Source organism: Schistocerca gregaria, chromosome 3 (genome assembly GCF_023897955.1).
Source record: "Schistocerca gregaria isolate iqSchGreg1 chromosome 3, iqSchGreg1.2, whole genome shotgun sequence".
Taxonomy (NCBI): domain Eukaryota; kingdom Metazoa; phylum Arthropoda; class Insecta; order Orthoptera; family Acrididae; genus Schistocerca; species Schistocerca gregaria.
Window position 1 is genome coordinate 724885001 of NC_064922.1, and position 16682 is coordinate 724901682.

The 16682-nt window shown below is 41.2% G+C and overlaps 1 protein-coding gene across 2 annotated transcripts in view; it reads left to right on the forward strand.

The window, feature by feature from the left end:
• Positions 1 to 1481: 1481 nt before the first annotated feature.
• Positions 1482 to 16682, forward strand: part of LOC126354647 (gem-associated protein 5) — a 330980-nt gene continuing 315779 nt past the window's right edge. The window contains exons 1-2 of one of the 2 annotated variants that reach the window (XM_050004418.1): positions 1482 to 2068; positions 2145 to 2367. In XM_050004418.1, coding sequence (XP_049860375.1) covers positions 1760 to 2068; positions 2145 to 2367 — 532 coding nt within the window. In that variant the 5' untranslated portion in view covers positions 1482 to 1759. The remainder of the gene's footprint in view (positions 2069 to 2144; positions 2368 to 16682) is intronic. The other variant, XM_050004417.1, reaches the window with a different exon arrangement.

A 16682-nucleotide genomic window follows, 5' to 3' on the forward strand; every position in this document is an offset into this window, starting at 1 on the left:
ACACTGTCATCAAATTTTTTATCAAAGTTCAAGGTGGCTGACGACAACTTGTCATTAACCGCAGCAGTTGCACGTATCGCAGTTGCATTGTGTGCACACGCGGAAAAGAAATGGGGGAAAAAAAGGAACCATACATACGAGGTTGACAGTCTTAAATTTCTGGGATTACAACTTGATAATAAATTCAGGAGCACACCACAGAACTGCAGTAACGCCTTAACAAATCTGTATTTGCAATTCGGCTGTTAGCAGACAGGCAACATAAAAATGAAAAAGCTTGCATATTTTGCCTACTTTCATTCCATAATGTCATATAATATAATATTTTGGGGAAACTCTTCAAGTCAAAAAAAGTTTTCATGGTCCAAAAGCGTGTAATACGTTTTATTTGTGGAGTAAATACCCGGACGTCCTGCATAAATCTCTTCAAAGAACTGGGTATACTAACTACTACCTCTCAGTATATTTACTCCTTAATGAAATTTGTCCTAAAAAATATGTCTCTTTTTCCAACAAACAACTCAGTTCATATAAACAAAACCAGGACCAAAAATGATCTGCACAAGGGCTTAAAAGCACTTACTTCAATCCATAAAGGGTTTCACTACTCAGTAACACTCATCTTCAATAGTTTGCCAGGGAACATAAAAAAATTACGTACAAATAAAGATCAGTTTAAAAGGAGCCTGAAGGGCTTACTAGTGACCAACTCCTGCCCCATTAACGAAATTTTTAATAGAAACAAATGATGTATTTATACATACTATTAGTATTTCAGCTTTAAAAAAATTGACTTGTTCCACATCCACGAGGATCTCCTCAGCACGGATCTATGGAACGAAAAACTAATCTAATCTGGGTGAAGCCGTTGGTTTTACGATGACATGATAAAAGCATTCAACAAAACTTGTTACGTGAGCTTGCAGTGGAAGACGTCAAGTCGTACATCAATTACTTGAGAATGGATGAGCATACGTTTCTGTATGTGCTCAGTGAAGTGTATCCTCATATCACAAAGCACAATATTCACTTAAGAACTGCTACATCTTCAGAAGACAGGCTCACTGTTAACACTCCGATTCCTTGCTACAGGAGAGGGTTATGTTAGGTTAGGTTAGGTCTCCAATCTTCTTAATCTATTTCAGTATTCAGGGTGCCTAACTTTGTAAAGCGCCTCATCAGCTTCATACATTTCTATTAATTTTGTAGTTGTCGGCTCACACAAATTGTATTTACCGGCAATGTTTATAAAAACACTACAGACGACAGAACGCTGCAACGATGCTAGCGCTCCATGTGGTAACATGTCACATTGCAGGGAACAGAAGACAAGCGATTTCTTTGATCAAATCTACGGCGACGCGCTAGATTTGATCAAATATTGGACGACATTTGACAAAGTTCCTATTACACCATCAAATATCTTTGACAAAGCTTTTTGACAAAGAAATTTGATAGTGTAATAGCTTCGACCATAGATTTATGGTGGAAGTGTAATAGCGGCCTTAGGGATAGTAACTCTGACGGGCGAATTTGAATGCATTCATTTGTTTCAGTGTTTAACTATCTATGCCATGTCAATTTGCGCGACGGACAAGTGTTTTGAAAATGTGGATATAGGGTTTGAAGTGACTAACCCATTTGCATAAAAACAGCTGTTATTTCGCAAGAAGTGAACGATATTTTGCGTTACAGAGCCTGTCGATTTTGTATATTGAACTTTTTTTTACGTATTTATTTCGTGTTGTTTGTTTGAGATATGGATGAACAAATATTTCCCCCATCGCCGAATTGGTATTCTAGTAACGTGATATCCTGCGGGGAGTCCGGTCGCATTGCTTACGCTTCTCGGAATAATATAGTTTTAGTTAACACTCCAGCAGCACTTCCTGTTGACTGTAAGATAATATGTGAAGCACATAAAGATAAAGTAAATGCTGTAACTTTCTGTAAGTCTGTTGGGAATAATAGCTACACAAACTGGCTGGCTTCTGTCGGCGGCGATTCGGTAGTTAAAATGTGGGACACAAACCTGTGTACAGTTGTTTTGGCTCACAACGCTCATGGAGTACGTAAGATTTATATACACATAGTACACTATGTAGCATTTTTTCACCGTATAATGAGAGGGTTTGGCATTCCAGATGGCTGACAAGATAACATGCATGGATTGGTCACCGGCTGACCCTCACTTAGTTGTGTCTGCCGACGAATCGAATTTAGTTTGTTGGGATTTGAAAAGCAACACAACACGCTGTGTGAAACCTGGAAAGTTATTACCTACCAGCCTCTCCTGTTCGTGGCATGAAAAATCTATTGTTGCATTAGGCACAAAATACGGATTAGTATGTATTGTTGATATAAGAGGTAGGGGAAATACAGTCTGCTTTTTTTTATTTAGTGTTTTTTTTTTTTTTTTACCATCTTCATATACACTACAATTTCCATATTCCACATGTCATCTAGTGTGTCAATGCAAGAACTTCAGCTAAATAATATATACGTTAAATGAAATTGTTCGTGAGGCAAAACTTGGCATTGTTGGTTGATAAAACTTTTATTCAGGTGCTTTTGATTGTGGTGTCTAGCAAGAAGACCTGACACTGTTACTGAAAAGATATAGTTTAGTTTCCTGGTTTGCCCTTTTCTTTCTTCCTAGTTAAATGCTATGATAGGCTACTAATATGAAATATATATTTAGATTGTGGACAATTGAGAATTTAGTTGCTTGTTGACACTTATTTTCTGTTCCAGATTTTAAACTCTGTTCTTTGTCTACAAAACTGAAAGAGAGTTACATTTTAAATGTGTTTCAAATTCCATCATTTATAGATTCTCCAGATGTGTACAGAATACATAAGTGCTTGTTAAGTTTGTGGCAGTGATTTGTGTTGTAATGCCCCTGAAAGATTTAAGACCATATCTTCTGATATGCACGTAATGGTTTGCAATAAATTTGTTGACAGAGAGAGAAATTACACTTAAATATGACATTTTTATTGCATCAGGCATGGTCCCACTTGTTGGGATACATAGATGCCCAAAGTTCTGAGCAATTGTTGGATTAGATGAAGTGTTTGATACTTTGTCAACTCTCAAATGCATTTCAACTTAACCTCTGGCTATGCTGCAGATTAGTCACCAAAACCAAGATTTCAGATGAGTGAAGCCACTGTTAATCATTTTTGTGTACTGTTCAACATCATATGATTTTTAATTTAGGCTCTACAAGACATTACTCATTAATTACTCCTGTTCGTTACTAACTTTCATAGATGAATGGGGTGATGGACAAAGCAATACTCAATTTCCATTTGTCTGACTGCACTGTGTGCAGTAAGCATACTGCGGATAAAAAGGAATATCTGATAGTAGTTGTTGGGTTTGAGCAGTGATGTCTGAAATGTGCGGTAAATGTCATAAATAACATGGTGATTGTAACATGATTTCAGTGGAGAATTTTTTTCAAATAGGCCAAAGCTTACTCTATCAAAACAAGTGGCCATTTTGCTTTCGTGTTAGCTGGCAAACTCAACAAATCTGAGAAAATATACACCTTAGCTGTATATTTCGAGCTTATTGTCTACAAACTTGCAACCTCTAAGTCCATGGATAACTCGACACAAGCCTGAAGTAGTGTTACAACTTAGGTAGGAACTCCAGTTTACATGATGTATTAGCACTGAATTGGGATGTCTCTCTCAGAGAGAGTATTGTGCAGAGTAGTTAGCAACAGAATTACCAGTGGGAGCTTGATGTATTGTCAGATTGAGAAAACTGCAATAAATGAATTATTAAAAATGTCCTTTTAACTCCTGCTGCTCACTATACCGCATTTGTCCCAATTTTTTATTTTACTTTTTATTTCAATCGTGTAACATCTCCCATTTCTTATTAATTTCTTGACCCCTTAGCATTCTTATTTTCCTTATCTGTCGTCTCTGCTGACAGCCCCACTGATTGGTCACTTATTTTATTGCTTCTTTTATGTTGCCGACTTTCCATTTTTTCATTTTCCTTTAATTTCCAAACATCGCACCTAACACTTTTGTTGCCCTTTTTCTCATTTGTATTTTTATTTTATGTTTTTGTTGTATTCTGTTTTGTCTCCGTTGCTACATGTTATCTTTTTTGCTGGTATTCAATTATTACATTATGTATTAATACTAGCACAGAGCCCATGCAAAGATTTACCATTGCACAGATGTTTTGTTGGTTGTACAGTTGTGGGTATTGCTTGCAATGAATAGGCATTTCACAAAGCTAAGTGCCTCCAACCGTAAAGGAAGAAACTGAAACCTTGCAAAGTTGCATTTATTTTGCCACAAAACAGTATTATCGGGCGTTAGTAAAACAGAAATAATATAGGAATACAGAATGTAAACAACTGCAACATGCATAATGGGAGACAAAAGTGTTTTTGATTTTTTCCCAACGTAACGGATTTACATACACATTTTAACAACTGGTTAATGCATTCAGTGTGGAGTGTGACCACCTCTGGCAGTAATACAAGCCTGGCAAATGATGGGGCTTGCTGTGAATGATGCCTTCAATCTCATGTTGAAGCAATAATGCCCATTCTTCCTGCAGCATTTCTTGCAGGTCTTGGAGAGGGGTTGGTGGGTGCTGACGTGATGCAACACATGTCCCTAGTGCATCCCAGACATGCTCAATGGGATTCAGATAGAGAGAGTGAGCAGTCCAAGCCATGCGTGCAGTATATTTCGTTTACAGGAAAACAACCACCTGTGCTCTATGAGATCGAGCATTATCCTCAGCATGACGAAGTCTTTGCCTACAGCTCCTTGCAAGAACTGCGTGTGAGGTCCCAAGATATCATCACGATATCCGACAGCAGTTAAACCTTGTCGACTTAACCGTACAATTTCATAAAGAGGTGTTTGAGTGGTGAACATAATCACTGCCCACATCATTAGGGATCATCCTAGATATCATTCTCTTTCCACGCTGGTTGGGTTCTGAAATCATTTTTCACATTCTCTCCATATGCAAATCCATCTGGAACCACTGTCCTGCCCAAATCGGGACATACCTGTGAAAAGGCCATTGGCGTACTGTTCAACTGTCCAGGTGGCATGTTGATGGCACCACTCTAGATGTTCTCTTCTGTGAAGAAACAAATGTCCAACAATAGAGCCAACTCTACCGTAGCTTTCTGTACACTGTTTGCTGTGCTCCAACATATCCAGTGGTTGCAACGAGGTCAGATTCCGCTTACCATTCAGTACTAAGGCGGTACCTTACACCCAGATAATGGTTCTCTCTTCCTGATGTTACACATGATTGACCCGGCCCTGGTCTTCAGGATAGTTTCGATCTTTATAAACTGTCGCCACATCCAAAAAACAACAGAACGATTCACATTAAGCTATTGGGCTACAGCGATTGTGGATGTAGTTCTGAATGGTCATTTCCACAAGGAATTGGGGTAGCTTTAGCTGGGTGTGGGTGATTCCTGAACTGATCAACACCTTTGCAGGGCTGTGTTCAACTTGATTTTTATTTCCCTAACTTATGTGGGACCAGAATTGCTCAAAATTCTTTTGATAGGTCAGTTGGAACTGCCATCTAACAGTCCTCGATTTTCTACTCCTCCGTAGTTGTCAGTAGTTAAAAGACTAAACTACTGATGAAAGTTACACATACTGTTGAGTGGAAAAACCTGTAACAATTTGATTATTAAAATATCCTTTTTTTATGGAGTACTGTCTCATTTTATCCACAATGTCAGTTGATTTGGTTTGGCCACAGGACGACATTGAATCAATAGAAGTTGCACAATTACTAGTCTGTTTTGAGGGTTGTATACAGTGTGGCTCATAGAAACTGTAATAAAAAAATAAAAAAAATCTGAAATTGTTGGTTGCACTGCAACTAATATTAATCCAAAGATGTTCTGTAACTGAAAAAAACTGATCATTGTTTAAAAATGTAACTGTAGACTATAATAAAACATTTTTAAACATATCAATAATGACAGAATAAGTCTGTAGTAAAGGATACTTATTCTAAAGAAAAAAAAGAACAAACATTCTAGAAGGTTAAACCTTATACAGGGCGGAGAAAAATTGTCGTCAAGTTTTAACTCTCGATAGCTGATGCCAGTAGGAACCAAAATTACTAAAGTCGTGTAGATTGATAACAATCCGTTTTTAAACTATGGAAACTTGGCGCCACATTCTATGATTTGGCTGTGGGATTGCCCTGTTGCTGTTTGTTGGTTGACGGGCAGCTCTATTGTTGTCAGTTCACACGTAGAAACGTCCCTTGCCCCATCACTGCCCCAACATGATACGCACACATGTCGAATAGGTCTTGCTGTTCGTCTCCACCTCACGGTGGAGGCATTCATACATAAGCTTCACTTTGGAGCATGCACACAACACCTGGTCATACAGTAAGCATGGTGGCACAGTATTCGTTTGAAGAACAAGATACGGTTTTTGTTTATGGACTGCCAACAGTAATGCACACGAAGCTTGACAGTTTTATGAGGAATGGTACCCAGCAAGATGCCACCCACACCTGCAAACGTTTACAGCAGTTTACTGACGACTTGGTGAAGCAGGCTTGTTAGGGAGATATGGTGATGCTGGAAGACCTCAAACATGACAGGATGCTGCATTTGGAGACTGTTCTCAAGGGCTTCGAGGAAGCACCTACAACAAGTACTCCAGTGGCTGGACACGAGGTGGGGTCTGGTCGATTTTGAGAGGGAGATGGCCTGCATCCAATTAGTTTCCACCCTGTCCAAGACCTAAATCCTGTGGCGGCTATGAACATTTTCTGGTATGTCCTGCGACTTGTTGCACGAGATCTGAAAATCCCCGCTATTATGTTGTTTACCGACGAGTGCACCTTCCATCGGGATGGCCTTTACAAGATTCAAATTGTTCATTACTGGGCAGGGGTAAATTATCACATCATATATGTCTATGGACACCATGAATGATTTTCGCTCAACATTTGGGCATGGATTGTTGGTGACAATCTGATTGGACTGCTCAGTCTACCTACTCGACTTGCCGGGGCAAATTACCTTCACTTTTTTTTAAAGAAACTCTACCTGGCCTTCTGGAAGAGGTTCCCCTGGACATACGGCTATGTATGTGGTTGCAGCATGATGATGTGTCCGCACATAAGTCATGCTGTTTGCAGATATTTAAATGAACTCTTCGACGGCCAGGTAATTGGCAGAGGTGCTCGTAGGACACAGCCCTTGCGGTTGCCAGACCTCAAGCCACCGGAGTTTTTCCTGTGGGGATTCTTCAAGGTTCAATTCACCCACCCAGACGCGAACCACCTAGAAAGGAATTAATGGGTCGCCAAGCACATCAGGGCAATTCCAGGAATCTTTCAAAGAGTTCAGCAAAATACAGTTTGATGTTACCAAGCTTGTTGCATCAGAGGGTCGCTAGTGCAAGCAACTGCTTTAAGTAAACAATGTCCTAGCTACAAAAAAGGTCGTGTTTCAAGACCAACACAATTCGTAAAAGACTTTCTGTACGCTGTCTAACAGCTGTCGACAGGTTTGTCCCTGTACATCTTATCATGAAATGTGTCGGGACCCTGATGGATTCACTGTCAGAGTGGAAGGCTAGTGCACCACTAACGAGCTTGTGGGCTGCATTGGATACATCATAATCTCTGGCAGGTAATGCATTCCCAGTCATGCGTTGCCAAGAGCATCCAGCAACAGGGGACTCCCGTAGCCAATCAGAGCGTGTGGCACCAAGTTTCCGTCATTTAAAATTTGTATGTTGTCGACCTACACAACATTAGGTATTTTGGTTCCTACTGGCATCAGCTATCCAGGGTAAAAATTTGTGACACAATTTTCTCCACCTTGTATATAATGAGAGTGCATTTGAACTTGTTTGTATAAGTTAAAGATCTGTCAGATGCCTCTAGAATTGAATTATCATTTGCAGAATCATAAACTGAAGCAAGCAGAACTGCTCTTGAGTGTAAAATGTTAGATGCATACCATATGTTGAACCACACAATATGTGAGTATATTTCATATGATTCACTTACTTTGCTAGGTTAGATTAAATAATGATAGGAACAATGAAGCAAAAAGTTGTCCAGTTGTTTGTTGGAAAACAGTCAACTCATTTGCTTGTAGTTTAATGAAAAAGTTGAGTTATTCATTTTTTATTTGAGCAAAACCAGTCTATGGGGATAACATATTATTTCTGGTCTACTCAGTTGGTTGTAGTTTGTAGATATGGTTGGATTATTACTGATTTCTTATGAATGAACACAGTCTGTACTACTTCCATATGTTAAACTACAGCAGTGATACAGAGTTGTAGTACGCATACCCTAAAGGACATAGGGGGGGGAGACTGTGATGACATTTCACGGAGTAAGCCAGATCAGAAATGTTCATTTACTTATGTACTGAATATACACTCATTCTTCTTTTCATAATTTGCTGTGGATTAAATTGTTCCAGGTGCAGTTAATGCATTAGGGACAGGAAGTTGGCTGAAACCACATGTAAACAGTAATGAAATCCTAAACTCAGATTGGAATGTATACCGCAGAGACAGGCTGGACAGTGAAGGGGGAGGCGTGTTTATAGCGATAAGAAGTGCAATAGTATCGAAGGAAATTGACGGAGATTCGAATTGTGAAATGATTTGGGTGAAGGTCACGGTTAAAGCAGGCTCAGGCATGGAAATTGGATGTCTCTATAGGCCCCCGGGCTCAGCAGCTGTTGTGGCTCAGCACCTGAAGAATAATTTGGAAAATATTTCGAGTAGATTTCCCCACCATGTTATAGTTCTGGGTGGAGATCTTAATTTGCCAGATATAGACTGGGAGACTCAAACGTTCATAACGGGTGGCAGGGACAAAGAACCCAGTGAAATATTTTTAAGTGCTTTATCTGAAAAATACCTTGAGCAGTTAAACAGAGAACCGACTCGTGGCGATAACGTATTAGACCTTCTGGTGACAAACAGACCCGAACTATTTGAATCAGTTAATGCAGAACAGGGAATCAGCGATCATATAGCGGTTACTGCATCGATGATTTCAGCCGTAAATAGAAATATTAAAAAAGGTGGAAAGATTTTTCTGTTTAGCAAAAGTGACAAAAAGCAGATTACAGAGTACCTGACGGCTCAACACAAAAGTTTTGTCTCAAGTACAGATAGTGTTGAGGATCAGAGGACAAAGTTCAAAACCATCGTACAATATGCGTTAGATGAGTATGTGCCAAGCAAGATCGTAAGAGATGGGAAAGAGCCAGCGTGGTACAACAACCGAGTTAGAAAACTGCTGCGGAAGCAAAGGGAACTTCACAGCAAACATAAACATAGCCAAAGCCTTGCAGACAAACAAAAATTACCCGAAGCGAAATGTAGTGTGAGGAGGGCTATGCGAGAGGCTTTCAATGAATTCGAAAGTAAAGTTCTATGTACTGACTTGGCAGCAAATCCTAAGAAATTTTGGTCCTATGTCAAAGCGGTAGGTGGATCAAAACAAAATGTTCAGACACTCTGTGACCAAAATGGTACTGAAACATAGGATGACAGACTTCTTCCAAAGCTGTTTCACATAGGAAGACTGCACTGTGCTTCCCACTCTAGATTGGCGCACAGTTTACAAAATGGTAGATATCGAAATAGACGACAGAGGGATAGAGAAACAATTAAAATCGCTCAAAAGAGGAGAGGCCGCTGGTCCTGATGGGATACTAGTTCGATTTTACACAGAGTACGCGAAGGAACTTGGTCCCCTTGTTGCAGCGGTGTACCGTAGGTCTCTAGAAGAGCGAAGCGTTCCAAAGGATTGGAAAAGGCCACAGGTCATCCCCAATTTCTAGAAGGGACGTCGAACAGATGTGCAGAACTATAGACCTATATCTCTAACTTCGATCAGTTGTAGAATTTTGGAACATGTATTATGTTCAAGTATTATGACTTTGCTGGAGACTAGAAATCTACTCTGTAGGAATCAGCATGGGTTTCGAAAAAGACGGTCGTGTGAAACCCAGCTCGCACTATTCGTCCTCGAGACTCAGAGGGCCTTAGATACGGGTTCACAGGTATGTGCCGTGTTTCTTGACTTCCGCAAGGCGTTTGACACAGTTCCCCACAGTTGTTTAATGAACAAAGTAAGAGCATACGGACTATTAGATCAATTGTGTGATTGGATTGAGGAGCTCCTAGATAACAGAACGCAGCATGTCATTCTCAATGGAGAGAAGTCTTCCGAAGTAAGAGTGTTTTGAGGTGTGCCGCAGGGGAGTGTCATAGGACCGTTGCTATTGACAATATACATAAATGACCTGGTGGATGACATCGGAAGTTCACTGAGGCTTTTTGCAGATGATGCTGTGGTGTATCGAGAGGTTGCAACAATGGAAAATTGTACTGAAATGCAGGAGAATCTGCAGCGAATTGACGCATGGTGCACGGAATGGCAATTGAATCTCAATGTAGACAAGTGTAATGTGCTGCGAATACATAGAAAGATAGATCCCTTATCATTTAGCTACAAAATAGCAGGTCAGCAACTGGAAGCAGTTAATTCCATAAATTATCTGGGAGTACGCATTAGGAGTGATTTAAAATGGAATGATCATATAAAGTTGATCGTCGGTAAAGCAGATGCTAGACTGAGATTTATTGGGAGAATCCTAAGGAAATGCAATCTGACAACAAAGGAAGTAGGTTACAGTACGCTTGTTCGCCCACTGCTTGAATACTGCTCAGCAGTGTGGGATCCGCACCAGATAGGGTTGATAGAAGAGAGAGAGAAGATCCAACAGAGAGCAGCGCGCTTTGTTACAGGATCATTTAGTAATCGCGAATGCATTACGGAGATGATAGATAAACTCCAGTGGAAGACTCTGCAGGAGAGACGCTCAGTAGCTCGGTACGGGCTTTTGTTAAAGTTTCGAGAACATACCTTCACCGAAGAGTCAAGCAGTATATTGGTCCCTGCTACGTATATCTCGCGAATAGACCATGAGGATAAAATCAGAGAGATTAGAGCCCACACAGAAGCATACTGACAATCCTTCTTTTCACGTACAATACGAGACTGGAATAGAAGGGAGAACCGATAGAGGTACTCAGGGTACCCTCCGCCACACAGTGTCAGGTGGCTTGCGGCGTATGGATGTAGATGTAGATGTACTAGTTTAGCTGATATATTGTTTAGGGTACAAAGTTGAGTGAAAAAGTTCCCATAGGGGTACATGAGAAAGAAAGAAACATTGCCAGATTTTATCAGTAGTTTGCATTCCATTTTACTTAAATACTAAATTATTTGAATCTAGCTCGTAAACATTTGTTCAGCCATTTATTTGTGTGGAAGTAAACATACTGTAAAGTAAATTAAGTCACCAGATAAGATATGTAGGCACAAATCACAGTAATGCACACAAACCTGTAAAAATTCACAGGTTGTGAAAAGTGGTAGATACAATATTTCATGGGAGTGAAGAAGTGCTATTCATATCCTTATTTCAATTTCAAAGTTAAACTTGTCTCTATCCAGCAGCCTGAAACTGTGTTCGCAAACCTCTGGGCAGCTGGGAGAGACAATTGGACTCAGTATCAATCTAGAACTTTTATGTCATTAAATCATCATTACTGACATCATTCTGTCTCTCTTACTGTCATTCCAATATTTCCTTTTTATCTACTGCCAGTACGTATCTTTTAGTTTGAATAGTGCATTTCCATAATAGTGAACTTTGTGTTGATCAGAACACTGAAATATTCAGTGGTGTGGAAATGGGTCAAATCGTATGACTGCATAGAAAGTGATCCTCAAGATAAGTTCTACATGATTTACAGTGTACAATATCTGCAAGGATGATTCATATTCTGAAACTACATTAATTAAAGAAATCCAAAGAAAATTAGCAAATGAAGACAAGTATTTTCACAAAAAATACTTTCAACAACTGACACTATGTGCCCGAGAAAGCCACTGAATAATTGAAAAATATTGTTTTTTGTTCACACCACCTCAGCATTTGACAACATAATTATAGTTCAGATTTTACTCTGAATTGACGTGTTAAGAAGTTCGAAAATGTTTTATGCGACAGTGCCGTCGTGAAAGACTTTGTTCTTGTCAACTGTTCTTGACACAAGATGATTATTATTTGTTAGCTCCCCCAGCTCTTTTGTGGGTATGTATGTTGCATGCACTGGGCGAGCTGTTGTGGTCTTTCTTCTCTCCTGGACTGCATTCCCTTCCCCATACCCTACCTTCCCATCCCAACTCCTCCCATCCCTGCTACCCTCCCTCCCAACTCTTTCTTCTTCCTCTTATTGTTACCTGGCTATTACCTCAGTTCCACTATGCCTTTTTGGCTTCTGTCTCATATTTTCACTCCTCCCCCTTCGGCTTTGACTTCCCTTTCTAAATTCTGTTACTGTCATATGAGCCCTCCTCCTTGCCGCCTCCCTTCCCTGCTGTAGCCCCCTCTCCTCCCCCTCCCTGCAAGGTTACCGGCACATGTAGCCAGTCTGTGTAGTGGATTATGTCCCCATCTGTCTGAGCTTCCTGACAACAATGGAATCAGACTTCTGGTACCTGAGTTGTCTCTGCCTCCTGTATGCCTAGGAAGAGTTGCTGGTCTCTTCTGGGTATCAGAACTCTTGGCAAAGACTGCCTTGCCAAGTGACCCTTGCTGCAGCTGGGTGGTGCCCACAGGGCGAACCTCTGATCGGAGTGGGTGTATTAGGGTGGACACTCTGCAAATGAAGTGTGCTAAGCTCTGTACATCTGGCTGCTCTTCTGCAGCCATCTCTTGAGGTGAGAACAGTTCTCTCTCTGCTCCTGCTTCTGTTTGCTCAGCCTTCCCCTCCCTGACCACCCCCTGGGAGGAGTGCCAGGCCTGCTGTTTGGGACAAAACCATTTCCACATTACTTGGTTTGTTCTAAGACAGATTGGGAAACTTTTGCCACTACCAAACCGCACCTTGTTTTAAATTTTTTTTTTTTTCTTTGTAGAACCTATTGAAGATAAGCTCAGAAAGTCAGAAAAATGGATATACAGAGAAGATAATTTTGGTGAAACTGACTCACTTAGCAAGATGCGATCTGGTTCCCTACTGATTAAAACTTCTGTCAGTCAGTTGACTTCTCTTTAGCACTTACAGACACCCCTCTGAACATTAATCTTCATTAGTCTTTAATGTGACTCAGGACATTATTATTCACAGGCATCTTCTTCAGTTTGACCAGGAACTCAGGACTTATCTGGAATGGTGAGGCGTTCGTGTTGTGTGGCCTGTCCAGAGTGGTCGTAAGGACAATCAAGTTTATACCACTGCTTTCATTTTGGCTTTTGATGTTGATAACCTTCCAGAACATATTAAAGTTTTGATTTGCTATTGTAACATGAAGCCCTGTATCCCATCTCCCATGTGTTGTTTCCATTGTGGTCACATGTATTTGCAATGTGAGGTGAATCCTATTAGCAGACACCCGCTTCATGTGTGGACTTCTTGCACCCAACTGCCCAATTGCGTGAACTGCTGTGGCCCACATTCTCCTCGCTCACCAGATTGCCCAATCTATAAAAAAGGAAAAGAGGAAACATGAATTCAAAACTCTTGATCATCTATCCTACTTTGAGGCCCAACAGAAATTCGACCTTCTCCAGCCAGTATCTTTAAGGTGTATCTTTGCTTTTGTTGTATACTTCCCTCCTCCTGGACCCTCCTTTCATCCATCCTGCCTTCCTTCCCTTCCCTTCCCTTCCCTTCTCTTTCCTTCTCCTTAATGGTTCCCCATTTCCTCCTCTTCAGGAACTGCTCCTTCTCCTCAGCTGGAGAAGATATCCTCTTCTCTGGTACCTGTTGGATATGGGACTGACTCTAGGAATCTCCCTCCCTGGTGTCTCTGACACAAGAAGCGTCTTTCTTTGAGTTGGATGTGAGACTCTTGTTCTGTGGGCCTCAAGGCTGCTTGTTATCTTTCAGGTCCCGATATTGCTGCAACTTGCTCTCTTCCCGTCCCAACCGCGCCTCTTCTTGTCCTCTGAAAGAGAAAAAGAAGATCCTTAAGTGTTTTGGAATACTTTCCCCTCCTCCTCCCACCACCTACATAACGCCTAAGGGGATTTCACCCCCACCCTGTCAATCAGGATCTATCTGGCCTCTTGTACTACTCTCCTTCAGTGGAATTGTAATGGTTATGATCATCACCTTCTGGAATTGCATTCTCTTCTTCCTATCTGCTCTGTAGTTAGTGTTATGTTGCAGGAACCTTGTTTTGTGGATACTCATTTGCCAATTGTTTGTGGTTTCCAAGTCTTCTACTGGCACTGTATTGGGCATTTGAGAGCTTCTCATGTTGTCTTTTTGTTGGTCTGTATGTACATTGTTAGTTCTGCGGTTCCTATTCATAAAAAGTGGTGGGCTTTCATTCAGATCCATTTATTGTCTACAGAAACAACATGCAATCTTTATCCCCCCGCCCAACTCCTCCCCCCCCCCTGCCCAATTCCTCCTCCCCCCCAACTCCTCCTCATCCCTCCCCCCCCCCCTCCCGACTGGCCTCCATCACTTCCTGCTCTTCTTGCCCTCATTTTACAATTCCCTCCCCCCTCCTTTTCCGTGGAGATTTTAATTTCAACAACCCTTTGTGGAGTGGTACTGTGAGGACTGACTCGGGCAGGATTGTTGATAACCTGCCTCATCAACATTGGAGCCCACAACACTTTAGTGTGGCACATGGCACTTTCTCAGCCAGTTGAACTTCTGTCTGTAGCCCCTGATTCCTCCCCTCCATTCAGTGGGGAGTTCGACAATTTGTGCAACAGTGATAATTTTTTGATTGTCTTATCTTTCCTTCGGCATCACTAGCCTGGATATCCTCCCAGGTGGGCCTTTACTAATGTGGTTTGTGAAGCCTTTTTCTTGGCTGATATCTCAACCGCTCCACCACGCAACAACATTGATGACTCCATATGGAGTTTGACTTACGCCATCCTTTTGGCAGCCGCTTTGGCGATTCCTTTTTCCTCGGGTTCTCCCCGATAAAAGACTGTCCCTGGGTGGAACCCCCAAACTGCTGCACCTATCAAAGAGCAACCTAGTGCCCTTCAAGGCTCCAAATGACATACATCTCTCGAGCATCTCCTGACCTTTAAGCAGCTTCATGCCCGGGCTCGTTACCTTCTTAAATGCCAGAAATCGATTTGTTGAGAACAATATGTCGTTGCCATAGTGCCACACACTCCCTCTTTGCAGACATGGGCAAAGATCAGGTGCATTTTCGGCTGCCACTCTCCTACTGGTGTCCCAATAATTTCACTGAATGGTGTTATTCTCACCAGCCTGGATTTTATCACTGAGCGTTTTGCTTGGCATTTCACCCAGGCCTCGGTGTCATCCACTATTCTCCCACATTCTGTCTCCTCAAACACCTTCTAGAAAGACTTCCTTTATCTTGCATTCCCTGCCACCAGGAGCCTTACAATGCTCCATTTGTGAGTGGGAATTCGCCAGTGCCCTTGCTATCTACCCTGACTTGGCTTCTGGATGATTCCATGTGCAAACTGTGCATCAGATTAGGTTCAAAACCAAATGCTTCAACAGATTTTGGTGGCTAGTCAATTTGGTATACTTGCCCTTTTTATCCGTGTCTGGAGCAAGGGGGGATTTCCTTCCCAGTGGAGAGAAAGTGTCATTATTTGAGTTTCAAAACTAACTTCATCAGATGGATAGCTATCATCCAAGTAGTTTAACCAATGTTCTTTGCAAGTTACTTGAATGTATGGTATGTCAAAGGCTGTATTGGATCCATGAATTCCAGAATCTTTTGGTTCCAACCCAGAATGGTTTTCACTGAGGCCACCAGTCACTCATGTAAGTTGACAAGGATGTGCTGGAGTCATGTGGTACCATAACCTTATACAGCTCAAACAACACTGTGTTGATGCCGGACAAATGCCATTCGGATAGCAGACTCTAGGTGGATTAAATTATCTGTAGTGGAACTGTAGTAGATTGAATTGAATTGCTCCTTATGTAATATCATGAAGTGGCTTACCTGCAGGTTATAGGGAGCAGAGTTCATCTGATCCAATTTAAAAGGTAGTTTTAAAAGTGGTTTGCATTATTCATACCAGTTGTATTTTTCATGAAGTCCTACTTGGTTGGAGATTTTGGAAGCCATCCACTGTAAAGGGAGGGGTTTGCCAATGGTGCTTACAGGATCAGCTCCATACCAAAATATTTTACTACATCTGGTGAGTAATTACTACCTATGTAGCAGCAACTCCTGATGGTGTGTAAGGTGTGATCTTGTCAGTCCCATAATCACCAGTATTTACATGGTTGAATGCCGAGCCATGGAACCAACATTTTGAAATTCCCTCACATGTGGGATTTGCACAAGAGCTGACCTACTGACACTAGTGACCAAATTCCAGACCTCCAGGAATGGCATCAGGTGCTAATCTAGATATTCAACAGGTCCAATCTCTGGGAACATATTTTAATCTCATTCATAGAATGATTTTATTAATAAGATACTTGTGCTGGAGTTGTCTCTCTGTCTGTCTGTCTGTCTGTCTGTTGAATGTTCATCCATTTTACCTTCCATCATCATTACCATGCATTAGAAAACTATTGCTGGATAAGGAGCTCTTATATGCGTCTCCATGTACT